The 17,657-nt window shown below is 37.2% G+C and overlaps 1 protein-coding gene across 1 annotated transcript; it reads right to left on the minus strand.

Annotated features, from left to right (window-relative positions):
• Nucleotides 1-1,008: 1,008 nt before the first annotated feature.
• Nucleotides 1,009-7,836, minus strand: OR2T1 (olfactory receptor family 2 subfamily T member 1). The gene is made up of 2 exons (XM_004028740.3): nt 7,639-7,836; nt 1,009-2,919 (listed from the first exon to the last, which is right to left on the minus strand). Exon 2 carries the CDS (start codon nt 2,884-2,886, stop codon nt 1,930-1,932), a length of 957 nt encoding a protein of 318 aa, XP_004028789.3. The 5' UTR covers nt 2,887-2,919; nt 7,639-7,836; the 3' UTR covers nt 1,009-1,929.
• Between the last annotated feature and the right edge of the window lie 9,821 nt (nt 7,837-17,657).

Consider the following 17,657-nt stretch of genomic DNA (forward strand, 5'->3'; position numbering starts at 1 on the left):
CACATAAATTTTTAAGTTTTAGATAGAGATTGATGAATATGATTATGATTATGACCATGATGATGTTTGTATAATGATAACCCCACATGGTGAATTATAATTTTGATAAAGTCACCCTTTTGATGATGAGTGAACTCTTTATATAATTGGGATACTAACCATGTATTGGCACATGCTTTCTTTCCTCAATTCCTGGATCAATATGGAACACGAATATTAACTATGCCCTAATACTATTACATGGCTGATATATGCTTAACCTTGATGATCTCATGAGATATTTGAAAAGCATTTTACTGCCTTCCTAACCCATCCCCCTGTATGTTTCTCCAGTGTTTTAGAAACCCCCTTACCCCTCAGATATGCAGTGATCTCATGATGTCTTTTCTGGGCAATGTCCTTTGCTTTCATCCATTTATTTTAAGTTACGTGACAAATAGCTTTCACTAATGTGTTGTAAAATAAAAAAAGATAAATACCGTACTTTTACTGAAAGTAATAAGCACCTGATTGTAGTGAGTACAATACCTGTTTAAGAAGACTATGTTCAATGACTCTTTCTACCAGCTTGCAGATGGAAACACATTTTTGTGTTTATGGAGCCCTCGTGTATTTATTTAGAATACATGTGAACATGGCAGGAGAAAGGGAATGTATAAGAAAAAAAGAAAAGAGAAGGAAAAGAGATCAAGAGGACATTTTTTTACATTAGTTTTTTTTTTCCACCAAGTTGAATGCTCTTTGAGGAAAAAAAACACATGAAACTGTTTTTCCTCTGCTTCCACACCACACAACAATCAACATATAAGCTGTATGGGACCAAATGAGTGGAGGATTTTTGATACACACGAAGTAAACAATCATTTCTGCAGTGGACACCACTTGGGTGTCCTCCAAATCCATTCCATTCTGCCACTATCTACAGTCAAATGCTCTAGCCCAAGCTAAACTCCCATGACCATCTGCCACTATCTATCTGGAGATAGTGTCAGATCCCACAGGGTGAGGGCTCAGTCCCATAACACTGCCTTCCATTTCCAGTGCCAATTAAAAGCCCCAAGTTGTCCTGTACTTTTGACCAAGTGATTGTAAATTGGGGATCCCACGGCCCTTCCTTGGGTTCAGTTAGTTTACTATAAAGGCTCACAGAATTCAAGGAAACACTTACCTATGTTTACCATTTATTATAAATGATATTACAAAGGATACACAGAAACAGCCAGATGAAAAGACACAGAGGGTGAGGTCTGGAAGAGCATAAGAGCTTCTGCCTCTGTGGAGTTGGGACATGCCACCCTCCAGGCACATGGATGGGTTCTTATCACCCTCCTGTTCAGCTTCATGAGTTTAGCTGTCCAGAAGTTTTCTGTCCTCTCCTTTTGGCCCTGAGATGGAGACTTTATCGAATAGTCATGATTGAAGCATGGACAATTGCATAGAAATATGATTGAACAAAGAGTATGACCTAATGTTGATAGAGTGAGTGGGGACACCCATGAAGGCCTGTCTGATCAGATTCTTCTTGGCCTCTCTGTATAGCATTCCCTCCCCCAGGGTATGAGAGAAGACCTCTTTTGAAACAGAGGTCTTATGACATACAGTCAGACAAGGTAGTCAGATAATTTCTTTGTGACCAAAAGTGGGGAAAGATTGGATTATATTTTTAGTTTCTAAGGCTTTCTTTGGGGAGAAAAAGAAGCAGGTGAACAGAGGGAAGGCGAAGATCACAGAGAGAGATTCAGTTTTCTGAGGCTTAAAAAACCACAACATCATAACATAACTATGGAGTTATGAACCAGAAACCCTAGACAAAAAGCCAATATTGTAATCGTATGACTCCCTCCCTTTTTGCCTCATCTTTTGATGAAAGCACAGCCACAGTGACCACAGAGTCTCCCATTTACCATATGCATGGGAAGGAGTCGACTGTCAAAAGACACCTCCTGACGCCCTTTGAGGACTCTTGAACCTCCCCAAGGCCCTCTTCAGAGCTCCAGTCACATCCTTGTTTCTAAGGCTGTAGACGAGGGGGTTCAGCATGGGTGTGAGAATGGTGTAAAACACAGAGAGGACTTTGTCCTGGGCTGGCTTGTGGTAAGAGTGTGGCAGCATGTAGGTGTACATGGCAGCCCCATAGAACAAGGACACCACAGTCATGTGGGATGAACAAGTGGCAAGTGCCTTCTTCCTGCCCTCCACTGAGCTCATGCACTGAACTGTAGTCAGGATTCGGGCATAGGAAGCAAGGACTACAGAGAAAGGAATCAGCAGCATCAAAACACAGCACACATACATCACTGTCTCGTAGAGGGCTGTGTCTGCACATGCCAACTTCAGGACTGCTGGTGCCTCACAGAAGAAGTGGTTAATCTCCCGGGAATTGCAGAAGGGAAAGCTCATGGTGATGGGGGTTAGGAGGAAGCCGTCCAAAGAGCCCCCAAACCAGGAACCTGCTATAATCATCCAACAGATCCGGCGGCTCATGAGGACAGGGTATCTCAGAGGGTTGCAAATGGCCACATAGCGGTCATAGGCCATGAGGCCCAGCAGGAAGAATTCAGCTCCCACAAGGGTAAGGTAGAGGAAGTGTTGAGCTGTGCACCCCACAAAGGAAATGGTCCTTTGATCCAGCAGGTAATCAACCAGCATCTTAGGCACAATGGTGGAAATATACATCATGTCAATTAAGGAAAGGTGGCTGAGGAGGAAGTACATGGGTGTATGAAGGCGCAAATCTGTTTGGATCAGGAAGATCATAACCCCATTGGCCATCAGTGCAGTGAAGAAGATTATAGAGATGATGGCAAAAATAAGACCTGAGGTTTCCTTTCTGTTGAACAGCCCCATGAAAGTGAAGTCTGTAGAGGATGTGTTGTACTCTTCCATTGATCCTACAGTTGTGCCGATATAAGGTAATATCTTCCAAAAAAGATGATAGCATTCCCAGGGCAGTAAAATAACAACATGTGAATTAATTGTTAGGCAGCAAACTTTTAAAAGTGGGAAGAAAACATTTAAAAAATAGTATTCTTGCCACATTGAGACTGATATCTAGCATATAATCTATTCCAGAAGGTTTTTAAATAAAATTGGTCATTATTAATCAATAATTGCTTAAATACATTGGAGAAGATGAGGTCAGCAGATGATACTGTATTACGATGATATGCATAACAATGCCTAAGGTTGCATACCATGCTACACAGCAGTTAAACATACCATGGTCTGGTGTATGCATGTGTGTATTACCTTAGATGCATTTAAATTTGTATTATTATTTAATGCGTCTTTGTATGGTCGGCATCACCACTACTTTCAAAACATCTTTGGTGCTGGCTGTGAGTAGCTCATGTCTTCCATTTAGCTACAAGTATGGGTTATCTACCATTTGGATCACAAGTCACTGTCTACATCATGAGAGTATACTTGGTGTTAGTTTATCCATGTCCCAGACAAATTATAAGGGATGAAATAAAAAGGGCAACAGAAACTCATTGGAAACTAGTCTTGCAAATTTAGACACAAAAATTATTCTCAATACAAGAGGCATTCAGTGTTACAGAATTTTATTTATTTTCAATTTTAAGATGATGAGGAATTAGCATTAGGATTATGATTAGCATGACCATTAGAAATCAGTATTAGCAATTAATATTCAGAGGAAATACCACAGGGATGTAAACATTGAGCTATAATTCACCGATTATTTTTGGAAATTAGAATTTTTCATAGTTCTTCATAATTAAGAAAAACTGAGTGTGTTTTATACAATTTCAGGTTACAATAAAGAAACAAATATCCACAACAAACTTCATGGAAATAAAGGATGATTTTTCACATTTTTTAAGGCTAAATGTGTCCCAAGAAAGACATTTTACCAACATATTTGGGAGTAAAATTGATCAAACTAGTCTAATGCTCCTCTAAATGTTCTAAAAGTATTCGCATTTGAGTCAATTGCCCAGAAAAAGAAGTTGCTATTGAGAATAATGATGATGACATCGTGGAGTTTATTTTGCAAAGCGTCATGCTAAGAAGTGCTTTGTAACTATTGACTCCCTGATCTTCACAATAAAACTAAGAAGTGAGGAGCTATAAAAGCCCCTCTCACCAATGACAGCATTGAGGGTAACGTGTTGGTGGTCACGGGGTCTGTTAGTGCCAGGAGTGTTTGGACTAGATAGTCTCAATTCATTATATGTTCATACACATGGCATTGTGTATATAGGAAGCTTTATACGGGAATAGCAGCTAGACATTTACTGTAATTAGCAAATAAAATGTACCAAGCATGTGAACCTGCTAAATTGTTAACAATGTAATAACTAATGTGACTACTGAAAATTAGTCATACTTGAGAGTAGATCACATAAATTATTATAATCAGGATTGCTGTTTTATGGATATAAACTATGTGTACAGATATACACACATATATAAAAATGTACACATAGTTACATCATATGTATATTATATATATAATGTATATTTTTTTCAATTCAGAATCTTTGGTGTCAGGTTTTATACATTTTTATGATACTATGTACAATGTCATCAATACTTACAACCTCCCTCATTTTACTTTTTTTAGGTTTCATTAATGGAACCTATAAAAATATATTTCTAAAGGGAAACTCCTCTCCAGTTTATGTCGCAGCCTAAATATTAGCAGTATTTCAGCTACTTCCACACTTCCTGCATTTTGGGTTTGACTTTTATCATGCGATAAGACACCAGAAACAGGGAAAATCATGTGCTGCTTCGCAAAGTCAAATAGTGGCCTCTGCTCTCTGTTCACGCTTACTCCCATTTTATACACACAAACGTATATGTAAAAGCGGCCTCTGCTCTCTGTTCACGCTTACTCCCATTTTATACACACACATATATGTAATAGCGGCCTCTGCTGTATGTTCACACTTACTCCCATTTTATACACACAAATGTATATGTAATAGCAGCCTCTGCTGTCTGTTCACGCTTACTCCCATTTTATACACACACACGTATATGTAAAAGCAGCCTCTGCTGTCTGTTCACGCTTACTCCCATTTTATACACACACACGTATATGTAAAAGCGGCCTCTGCTCTCTGTTCACACTTACTCCCATTTTATACACACACATATATGTAATAGCGGCCTCTGCTGTATGTTCACACTTACTCCCATTTTATACACACAAATGTATATGTAATAGCAGCCTCTGCTGTCTGTTCACACTTACTCCCATTTTATACACACACACGTATATGTAAAAGCAGCCTCTGCTCTCTGTTCACGCTTACTCCCATTTTATACACACATGTATATGTAATAGCAGCCTCTGCTGTCTGTTCACACTTACTCCCATTTTATACACACACGTATATGTAACAGCAGCCTCTGCTGTCTGTTCACGCTTACTCCCATTTTATACACACACACGTATATGTAACAGCAGCCTCTGCTGTCTGTTCACACTTACTCCCATTTTATACACACACGTATATGTAATAGCAGCCTCTGCTCTCTGTTCACTCTTACTCTAATTTTATACACACACGTATATGTAACAGCAGCCTCTGCTGTCTGTTCACGCTTACTCCCATTTTATACACACACGCGTATATATAATAGCGGCCTCTGCTGTCTGTTCACGCTTACTCCCATTTTATACACACACGTATATGTAACAGCAGCCTCTGCTGTCTGTTCACACTTACTCCCATTTTATACACACATGTATATGTAATAGCAGCCTCTGCTGTCTGTTCACCGTTACTCCCATTTTATACACACACACGTATATGTAACAGCAGCCTCTGCTGTCTGTTCACACTTACTCCCATTTTATACACACACGTATATGTAACAGCAGCCTCTGCTCTCTGTTCACTCTTACTCTAATTTTATACACACACGTATATGTAACAGCGGCCTCTGCTGTCTGTTCACACTTACTCCCATTTTATACACACACGTATATGTAACAGCGGCCTCTGCTGTCTGTTCACGCTTACTCCCATTTTACACACACACGTATATGTAGTAGCGGCCTCTGCTCTCTGTTCACTCTTACTCTCATTTTATACACACACACATATATGTAATAGCAGCCTCTGCTGTCTGTTCACACTTACTCCCATTTTATACACACACGTATATGTAATAGCGGCCTCTGCTCTCTGTTCACACTTACTCCCATTTTATACACACACGTATATGTAATAGCAGCCTCTGCTGTCTGTTCACTCTTACTCTCATTTTATACACACACACACATATATGTAATAGCAGCCTCTGCTGTCTGTTCACGCTTACTCCCATTTTATACACACACGTATATGTAATAGTGGCCTCTGCTCTCTGTTCACACTTACTCCCATTTTATACACACACACACGTATATGTAATAGTGGCCTCTGCTCTCTGTTCACACTTACTCCCATTTTATACACACACACACGTATATGTAATAGCGGCCTCTGCTATCTGTTCACACTTACTCCCATTTTATACACACACGTATATGTAATAGCGGCCTCTGCTCTCTGTTCACGCTTACTCCCATTTTATACACACACACGTATATGTAATAGCGGCCTCTGCTCTCTGTTCACGCTTACTCCCATTTTATACACACACGCATATATGTAAGAGCGGCCTCTGCTCTCTGTTCACACTTACTCCCATTTTATATGCACACACACACGTATATGTAATAGCACAGGGACATACATATTGAGGTATAACTCACCGATGATTTTTGGAAATTGGAATTTTTCCGTAGCTCTGGCAATTAAGAAAAACTGAGGGACTGTTTTATACAATTTCAGGTTACAATAAAATACACAACAAACTTCAAGAATATAAACGATGATCTTTTATCCATTATATATATAAGTATATACATTCATAATTTCCTCCCATAGATTTATATATGTATATATGTAACTCTTCTGTGGTTCTAGCTTTTTCTATGGCCAGCTAGCCCTGCAAACCTAGCAATGCAAAGGGAAATTCTAAAGTCTACTCCATTTTGCAGCCAACTGGCCTTACTTTTCCTATCTGCATACAAAAGATCTAATTTATCAGAGAACAAGCCTTCCTCAAAGTAAATTATGATTTTAAGTAAAATGTTTTGTTAAATTTATTATCTGCTCTCTCACTACAGTGAGCACAATAAGTAACTATACTTGTTGAGTATCTCCTGGGCATAGATCGTACAGCTTTGCTATGGTTTAGTACACATAAAAATAATCAGAAAATGTTTGGAATGATTCTGTGACTTTATATAGGCATTTGTTTCTGAAATGATGAAGGCAACATACAGTAAAACAAAATTTAGAATTAAATGAATTGAGTTCTTCCTCTGGTCATGACATTAATTAATTCTGTGACTTTGGATTCTCTTCCTAAACACCCTGAGCCTCAGTATCTGCTTATATTAATTGATATAATAAACATTCAGGGTTACTTTAAGAATCAAATAAGAAATTTATAGTTACAGGTGCAAATATTTTATACAATACAAAGTAAAATGTAAGATATCTGCAAATTATTTCAAAACTATTGGTAAATGGGTGCGAATTCTCAATCTCTCATTTAAGCAATCTACATATTCAACTAAAATCTATGAATTTAAATTGCAAATACCTCCTGATCTTCAGATAAGGTCTGTAAACCCAGGTGCTCCCAGTGAAGTTACATCAGCAGTTAAAGTCTATCTTTTCCCCCAAGTATCCTTTGACTTGAAAGGATTGTTACTTAGTAGAAATTCTCAGAAAAAACTGTGCATTTCAATTAAGCTCGCAGAAAATCTAAATGCCTTTGAAGAGCAGAAGTATGCTTGGCCTGCAAATTTTGAGAAAATTATTTTAAAAAAGTTAGTGGATAAAATAGACATAATTTTATTGGATAAGATTGTCTTTTAGGCTTACTTAAACTATTTTTTATTGCATAATACCTTACACCAAGAGATAAATTAATGCATTTATGTTATCCTGACATTTGTAAATATTCTCTACTATTTTATAAGGGGTACATGTTGGTTGAGTAGGGATGGCCGCAAATATTTTCCTCCCACATCACTACAATTTGAAGGTAGGACACAATGCTTGCCCAGGACTGTGATGATCACCAAGCCCATCCTTTAAATCAAGTGACAAGATAATTCCTAACTTGTAAGTTGCAGCCTTCGCTTGCTTCCCTATGACCACTGGTGAAGTTTCCGCCAAAGAAAAGAGCAAGCTCCATGCTCCTTCAATGCAGCAGCCTTGTTAGGAAGCTCTGCATTAGCTTAGATTAAAGCTGCTTCATGCAGTATTCTTCCTTGCCTTCTGAATCTGCTTGGAACCAGTTTTCTCTCTTTGCAACATTCAACATTTCATAATGTGAATATGACTACAAGGTTTTCTGTCCTCCTTCTCTATACCAGTCATACTTTTCCAGTTATTTTATGCATTCATGTATGAATTTTTTTCCAAAGTGCTCAACTTCCAGGTATTTACCGGGGATAGCTTTTGCAATGTCTATTTTAGAATATAATACCTCAATTTCAACAGATTACTGTAGGTGTGGTTTTTCCTGTACAGAATACACTGGCAATATTACTTTTCTGTTGTTATCCCAGACACATTGAGTCATTACATACACATTCAAACTTACAGTTACCTTTTCACATGAGAAGTTCTCAAGACAGGTCAATAGAGTGTTGTGCAATTTTGAGACTAAATACAAAAGTATATGTTCCCAGTTTTTCTCTGTGTTCCTAAATTCTGTTTAGTATTTCAAAAAGTTGGAATCATTAAGAATGAACTCATATTGAAACAATAATCATACATTTATTAGATAATAAAGCACTAATGTACTCTGACAATTTTAGAGTAACTTAGAACCACATTCTTCAACCCACACACACCTCCTACAAGACCCGTAAAGAGACTACACACTAGAATAAACCCCTCTACTAGAGAGACCTGTTATTTCTGATGAGAGTTTATTTTATGCCTTGGTGTGATGGACACTAAAAAAATGCCTGTGAATCACTGGCAAAGTGGATCTGAGAAATCCAGGTGTCTGCACATTCTTTGAAATCATTGTGGAAAAAAGGATTTTTAAAATGCTTGCACGTTTGACAGTCAGGCAACGAGTCTATGTTGGAAATTAGAATGCCCGTAGGAGTCTGCCTTACGTCAGCTCTGTGTCTTTAATGCAAGCACCTTCAAGTCTCCAATCATCAGTGTTCTTATCTGTAAAATGAGGGGAAGGAGACAAAGACAATGCACTGTTCAGAGATTCAGGAAGCCTGGTTCATAGTCTGTGCTTTAGAAACTAGGAGTAAGCACAGGTTTTTCCTTTAGATCTTTTGTGCCTTTCGAACAGTATTGTCCTTATCCTATCTAATTCCTAAGACTAAGGTTTGCTTAAATTATTTTTTTAAGAAAAGCAGCAAACATTTAAGAAAAGTTTCTTTGCACTGTTACACTCAATGGCATCCTTATACCTGAGATTTACAATACTCACTCCATGTAATTCCCACAGATAATCAAACAGGCAATCTTTTTCTCAATGCACTTGCATTTGGCATGGAGGGAATGGGACAGTCATTCCTCATTATACTTGTGCCTGAGATTTCCAGCCCAGGAGCTGCAGACAACTCTGCCTCAACTTTCTTAGATCCAGTTTACGTAAATCTTGTTTATGTCATATAAAGAACGTAAATTCAGTCAGACCACAATGAAATGTTCTGGAAACCCAGGCATTTGCATATGCACCAAATATTTAAAGTGCTACTATGAGGAGGAGTCAGTCTAGGTGCTCATCAGCATTTGACTTCTTACCTGTGAAATTCCTGCATAATTCCAAAAGACCTGGATTTTCATTAAGGGAATAGGAAGAGTGGAACAAACAAAGTGGGTCTAAGTACAGCAGAAGCTCCTAGATGATCCATTTTAATTGCCTAATTTTACTCAGGGATGCTGCATCATTTAGACAAAACCTTAACTATTAAATCCAATTATTTAATTTTCAAAGAGCTTCATAAAGTAATGTATTTATGTGTTCTATATGTTCTCACATTTCTCATATCTCCTCTCATCCATGCAATCTGAATGCCACCCACTCAAAACAGCATGTGACACACATCACTAAGTAGACATCAAGGAATAGAATATACATAATTTTCATAAAAATTATCCAAATATCTAATTTTATTCCAAACTGTATTCCAATATAAGATGATTATCTGTCACTTGCAGAGAGCTGAATCTGTCAGGATAGCCATTCAGAGTAGTAGATAGAGAAGGTTATGTATAATTTAGTAAATCAAAAACTTACTGGCAAACTACAACAACTTTATGTAACCAAACAAGCGATGAAGAACTAAGACTTTTTAGAAGGTTGAAGGTGATATTTTGCTAGAAGGAAAAATGATTAGATTTAGTAGACTTAAATTCTCATCTAACTTATACCAAGAAGAAAACACACAAAGCAATTCATAGTCATTGGTACCCACAACAGGAAATCCTTCAACATCTAGGCCATCTGGATGCCAAAGTGCTGTCAGCATGTTACCCTGAAGATCCAGTATGCATAGATTTCTAATTTGGATTTATGAACTTGGCATGACTGAAGGTATCCTTAGCAACTGATGATGGAGTTAGGACAAAGAGAGACATGCAACAAGTTTATTAGGAGCTATTTTTGTAATATAACTCTGCAGAAGGAAGTATTATTAAGCCATACAAATAAATGCCACCTTAGAAATGCTTGAAAAAATTTGCATTGCCAGGACAAATTGCATAAATTCTCCAGCCTTCTAGAAACATGTAATAATGTCTATTTCTTATCTTTACAGGGAAATATTTAGCAACTAAACAGGTCTGAAAAACTAAAAATGCAGAAAGAAAGCAGCAGACCAGTAAAGAATGCCGAATTATTCTGGGTGTTCTGCTTTTGAGATCCCTGGAGCGACGATGGAGCGCCCAGATTGAAAAGAGGCATGGGTTTAAATAGTTTTCTTTGAGGGACGTGGAATGAAGTGCTCTGGGAAAGAGCAAGTTTCTTCCTTTTGGATCTCAGGAGACTTTAATGAGACGGACTTATTACAGCTAATGAGAAGTGTATCGATAGGGTGGAAAACAGTGAACATTTAAGTGACATGGGCTTTGAGAACGTGTTTCAACTCCTGTGCTTCAAAGTGTAAAACTGATTTCCTGAGTGTTTCATCAGAAAGTTCTGCCAGCAGCTCTTCCTCACAGAGAAATGTGGGAACAAATGTGGAAAGCCATTAAAAAGATAAAAAGTACCTTTATTTCTATTATATTTTAGTAACATAACATCTGTTATGTTTATTGGTAGTTTAATAATTATTATTTTATTTGAGCAAAAAGGTAATGCATACGCATCGGGAAAAACATAATACCAGAGAGGGTTATCGAAAACATATCATAGAGATGATTATCCTTACAAAATTGCACTTATACTGTATGTGTTTGTGTGTATGTTCGTGGGTATGTGTGTGTATGTACCAGTAAACTACAAGAGCTTTATGTAACTAAACAAGAGGTAGAGAACCAACAGAGAGACACATGCAGAAACTTAAACACTATAAATAGATATGGCATTTTACACAACAACATATATGTGTGTGTGATGAGTGTCTGTGGGTTTACATGTGATTCAACAATTTGCATTGTTCACAAAATACAACATAAAAAGTGCCCCGATGTGAAATATTCTCCCAAACGTAGCATGCGCTATCCACAAAGTACTATAGTTTATGGATATGCTCAATATTATTTAATTAATGCTCCATTTTTATAACATACATACAGTTTTAATTCGGGGGACCAAAAAATAATGTGCTGATTAAATCCTTATGTCTAATTTGAGTATAGGTTTTGGAAGTTTTCTTCATTAACTTTTCCTCAGTCAATATTATTTAATTCATTTGTGTGAATATTTTTAAAGTTTTGATTTTGTTAAGTTGCACCTCAAAAATATTATCAATTTATTTTTTATATTATCAATTCATATCTATATATCAATCATTTCATCTATCTATAAATAAATAAACACAAACACACACAGATCTGGAAATTCTGATGTAAAAGGACTAGATTTAATGTTTTCTGTTGTTTTTCCTAGAAAGGTTGATTAATTTTTTTAACTTCAACTTTTTTTTTTTTTTTTTTTTTTTGAGACAAGAGTCTCACTCTGTCTTGCCCAGGCTGGAGTGCAGTGGCATGATCTTGGCTCACTGCAGCCTACACCTCCAGGGTTCAAGTGATTTTCCTGTCTCAGCCTCCCGAGTAGCTGGGACTACAGGCATACACCACCACGCCTGGCTAATTTTGTATTTTTAGTAGTGATGGGGTTTCACCACGTTGGACAGGCTGGCCTCGAGCTCCTGACCTCAGGTAATCCATATGCCTTGGCCTCCCAAAGTGTGGGAATTACAGGCATGCACCACTGCACCCGGCCAACTTTTATATTTTTACTATTCATTTATTTAACTTTTTTTAAAAAAATCATGTATTTATTTATTCATTCCACTTTATTTGAGATTCATGGCGTACATGTGCCTGAGTATATTGTGTGATGCTGAGGTTTGGATTATAAATGGTCCCATCACTCAAGTAGTGAGCATGGTACCCAACAGTTTTTCAGCACCCACCCCCTCCCTTCCTCCCACCTCTAGGATGTAATCGTTGCCATCTTTGTGGCCAGGTGTTCAATGTTTAGCTCCCATCTATGAGTAAGAACATCCAGTATTTGGCTTTCTGTTCCTGTGGTAATTCACGTAGGATGATGGCTTCTGGCTCTATCCATATTGCTGCAAAGGACAGGATTTCATACTTTTTTAATGGCTTCATAGTATTTCATGGTGTATATGTGCCACATTTTCTTTTTTTTTTTTTTTGCCACATTTTCTTTATCCAATCTACCATTGATGGGCAACTAGGTTGATTCCATGTCTTGCTATTGTGAATAGCATGGTGTTGAACACATAAGTACATGGGCCTTTTTGGTATAATGATCTATTTTTCTTTGGGTATATACCCAGTAATGGGATTACTGGGTCAAATGGTAGCTCTGTTTTAAGTTCTTTGAAAAACCTACAAACTGTTTTCTACATTGGCTGAACTGATTTACATTCCCACCAACGGTGTATAAACATTACCTTTTCTCCACAACCTCAGCAGCATCTGTTGTTTTTGGCTTTTTAATAATGGCCATTTTGACTGGTATGAGATGGTATCTCATTGTGATTTGATTTGCATTTCTATGATGATTAGTGATGTTGAACACTTTTTCATGTTTGTGGCCAATTATATGTGTTATTTTGAGAAGTGTTTTTTCATGGTATTGGCCACTTTTTAATGGCGGTGTTTGTTTTTGCTTGTTGAATTATTTAAGTTCCTTATAGACTGCAGATCTTAGACCATTTTGGCATACATAGTTTGTGAATATTTTATCCCTGTCTTTTTTGGATTAAACGAATTTTTAAAATTATACTTTAAGTTCTGGGGTACATGTGCAGAATGTGCAGGTTTGTTACATAAGTATACATATGCCATGGTGGTTTGCTGCACCCATCAACCCGTCATCTACATTAAGTATTTCTCCTAATGCTCTCCCTCCCCTTGCCCCCCACACTTCAACAGGCCCCAGTGTGTGATGTTCCACTCCCTGTGCCCATATGTTCTCATTGTTCAACTTCCACTTATGAGTGTTAACATGTGGCATTTGGTTTTCTGTTCCTGTGTTAGTGTGCTGAGAATGATGGTTTCCAACTTCATCCATGTCCCTGCAAAGGACATTGACTCATTTTTTTAAATGGTGGCATAGTATTCCATGGCGTATATCTGCCACATTTTCTTTATCTAGTCTGACATTGACAGGCATTTGTGTTGGTTCCAAGTCTTTGCTATTGTGAATAGTACTGCAGTAAACATATGTGTGCATGTGTCCTTATAGTAGAATGATTTATAATCCTTTGGGTATATACCCAGTAATGAGATTGCTTGGTTAAATGGTATTTCTAGTCCTAGATCCTTGAGGAATTGCCACACTGTCTTCCACAATGGTTGAACTAATTTACATTCCCACCAACAGTGTAAAAGTGTTCCTATTTCTCCATGTCCTCTCCAGCATCTGTTGTGTCCTGACTTTTTGATGATTACCATTCTAACTGGTGTGAGATGGTATCTCACAGTGGTTTTGATTTGCATTTCTCTAATGACCAGTGATGATGAGCATTTTATTATATGTTTGTTGGCCATATAAATGTCTTTTTTTGAAAAGTGTCCATTCATATCCTTTGCCCACTTTCTGATGGGGTTGTTTTTCTCTTGTAAATTTGTTCAAGTTCCTTATAGATTCTGGATATTAGCCCTTTGTCAGATGGATAGATTGCAAAAATTTTCTCCCATTCTATTGGTTGCCTGTTCACTCTCAGGATAGTTTCTTTTGCTGTGCAGAAGCTCTTTAATTTAATTAGATCCCATTTGTCAATTTTTGCTTTTGTTGCAATTGGTTTTGGTGTTTTAGTCATGAAGTGTTTGCTCATGCCTATGTACTAAATGGTATTGCCTAGGTTTTCTTCTAAGGTTTTTATGGTTTTAGTTCTTACATTTAAATCTGTAATTCATCTTGAGTTAATTTTTGTATAAGGTGTAAGGAAGGGATCCAGTTTCAATTTTCTGCATATGGCTAGCTAGTTTTCCTAACACCATTTATTAAATAGGGAATCCTTTCTCTATTACTTGTTTTCGTCAGATTTGTCAAAGATTAGATGATTGAGCAACCCCAAGACACGTAATTGTCAGAGTCTCCAAGGTTGAAATGAAGGAAAAAATGTTAAGGGCAGCCAGAGAGAAAGATCGGGTTACCCACAAAAGGAAGCCCATTGGACTAGGAGTGGATCTCTCTGCAGAAACCCTACAAACCAGAAGAGACTGTGGGTCAATATTCAACATTCTTAAATCAAAAAATTTTCAACCCAGAATTTCATATCCAGCCAAACTAAGCTTCATATGTGAAGGAGAAATAAAATCCTTTACAGACAAGCAAATACTGAGAGATTTTGTCACCACCAGGCCGGCCTTACAAGAGCTCCTGAAGGAAGCACTAAATATGAAAAAGAAAAACCTGTACCAGCCACTGCCCAAACAAACGAAAATGTAAAGGCCATTGACACTATGAAGAAACTGCATTAACTAATGGGCAAAATAACCAGCTAGCATCATATTGACAGGATCAAATTCACACATAACAATATTAACCTTAAATGTAAATAGGCTAAATGCCCCAACTAAAAGGCCCAGACTGGCAAATTGGATAGAGTCAAGACCCATCGGTGTGCTGTATTCAGGAGACCCATCTCATGTGCAAAGACATACATAGGCTCAAAATAAATGGATGGAGGAAGATTTACCAAGCAAATGGAAAGCAAAAAAAAAAAAAAAAAAAAAAAAAAATGCAGGGTTTACAATCCTAGTCTCTGATTAAACAGACTTCAAACCAACAAAGATCAAAAAAGACAAAGAAGGACATTACATAATGGTAAAGGGATTAATGCAATAAGCAGAGCTAACTATCCTAAATATATATGCACCCAATACAGGAGCACTCTGATTCATAAAGCAAGTTCTTAGAGACCTACAAAGAGACTTAAACTCCCACACAATAATAGTGGGAGACTTTAACACCCCACTGTCAATATTAGACAGATCAATGAGATAGAAAATTAACAAGGATATTCAGGACTTGCACTTAGCTCTGGACCAAGCATACCTAATAGACATTTACAGAACTCTCCACCCCAAATCAACAGAATATACATTCTTCTCAGCACCACATAACACTTATTCTAAAATCAACCACATAATTGGAAGTAAAACACTCCTCAGCAAATGCAAAAGAATGAAAATCGTAACAAACAGTCTCTCAGACCACAGTGCAATCAAATTAGAACTCAGGATTACAAAACTCACTCAAAACCACACAACCACATGGAAACTGAACAACCTGCTTCTGAATGACCACTGGGTAATTAATGAAATAAAGGCAGAAATAAGTAAGTTATTTGAAACCAATGAGAACAAAGACACAATGTACCAGAATCTCTGGAACACAGCTAAAGCAGTGTTTAGAGGTAAATTTATAGCACTAAATGCCCACAGGAGAAAGTGGGAAAGATACAAAATTGACACCCTAACATCACAATTAAAAGAACTAGAGAAGCAGGAGCAAACAAATTCAACAGCTAGCAGAAGACAAGAAATAACTAAGATCAGAGCAGAATTGAAGGAGATAGAGACACAAACCCTTCAAAAATTCAATGAATCCAGGAGCTGGTTTTTTGAAAAGATTAACAAAACAGATAGAATGCTAGGCAGACTAATAAAGAAGAAAAGAGAGAAGAATCAAATAGACACAGTAAAATATGATAAAGGGGATATCACCACTGATCTCACAGAAGTACAAACTACCATCAGAGAATACTATAAACATCTCTATGCAAATAAACTAGAAAATCTATTTTATCCCTTTCTATAGGTTGTTTGCTTACCCAGTTGATAGTTTCTTTTGCTGTGCAAAAGCTCTTTAGTTTAATTAGGTCCCTCTTGTCAATTTTTGTTTTGGTTGCAATTGCTTTTGAGGATTTAGTCATACATTATTTCCCATGGCCAACGTTCAGAATGGGGTTTTGTAGGCTTCCTTGTAGGCTTCTTAGTTTGAGTTATTACATTTAAATCTTTATTTCATCGTAATTTAATTTTTGTATATAGTGAAAGGCAGGGGTCCACTTTCATTCTTCTGCATATGGCTATCCAGCTATTACAGCACCATTTATTAGGTAGGGAGTCCTTTCCCCATTGCTTGCTTTTGTCAACTTTGTCAAAGATAAACAGGGTGGAGGTCTGTGGCTTTATTTCTTTGTTCTCTATTTGGTTCAATTTGGTCTATGTGTCTGTTTTTATACCAGTACCATCTGCTTTGGTTACTGGAACATTATAGTATAGTTTGAAGCCAGGTATTGTGATATCTTTAGCATTATTCTTTTTGCTTAGGGTTACTTTGGCTTTTTGGTCTCTTTTTTTGTTTCATCTTAATTTTATAATAGTTGTCTCTAATTCTGTGAAAAATAAAGTCTGTAGTTTTTTATGAATAACATTAAATCTGTAGATTTCTTTGGGCCACTTTAATGAGATTAATTCTTCCAACCAGTGAGCATGGAATGTTTATCTGTTTGTTTGAGTCTTATTTACTTTCTTTCAGCAGTGTTTTGTGGTCCTCCTAGTGGAGATCTTTCACCTCTGTGGCTAACTGCATTCCTAGATTTTTTATTTTTGTGGCTGTTGTAAATCGAATTGACTTCTTGATTTGGATCTCAGCTTGAATGTTTCTGGTGTTTAGAAATGTCACTGAATTTTGTACATTAATTTTGTATCCTGAGTCTGTACTTGAAGTTGTTTCTCAGTTCCAGGAATCTTTTGGCAAAGTCTTTTGGTTTTTGGGGGGTATTGAATCATATTATCAGCAAACAGACATAGTTTGCCTTCTTCTTTTCCTTATTTAGATGCTTTTTATTTCTTCTTGCTGTGCAACTGCTATGCTATAAACCATTAGATGGCACTTGTGGGTAAGAGCTGACTGCAGCCAAT

The sequence above is a fragment of the Gorilla gorilla genome, chromosome 1 (assembly GCF_029281585.2).
Source record: "Gorilla gorilla gorilla isolate KB3781 chromosome 1, NHGRI_mGorGor1-v2.1_pri, whole genome shotgun sequence".
Lineage (NCBI taxonomy): Eukaryota > Metazoa > Chordata > Mammalia > Primates > Hominidae > Gorilla > Gorilla gorilla.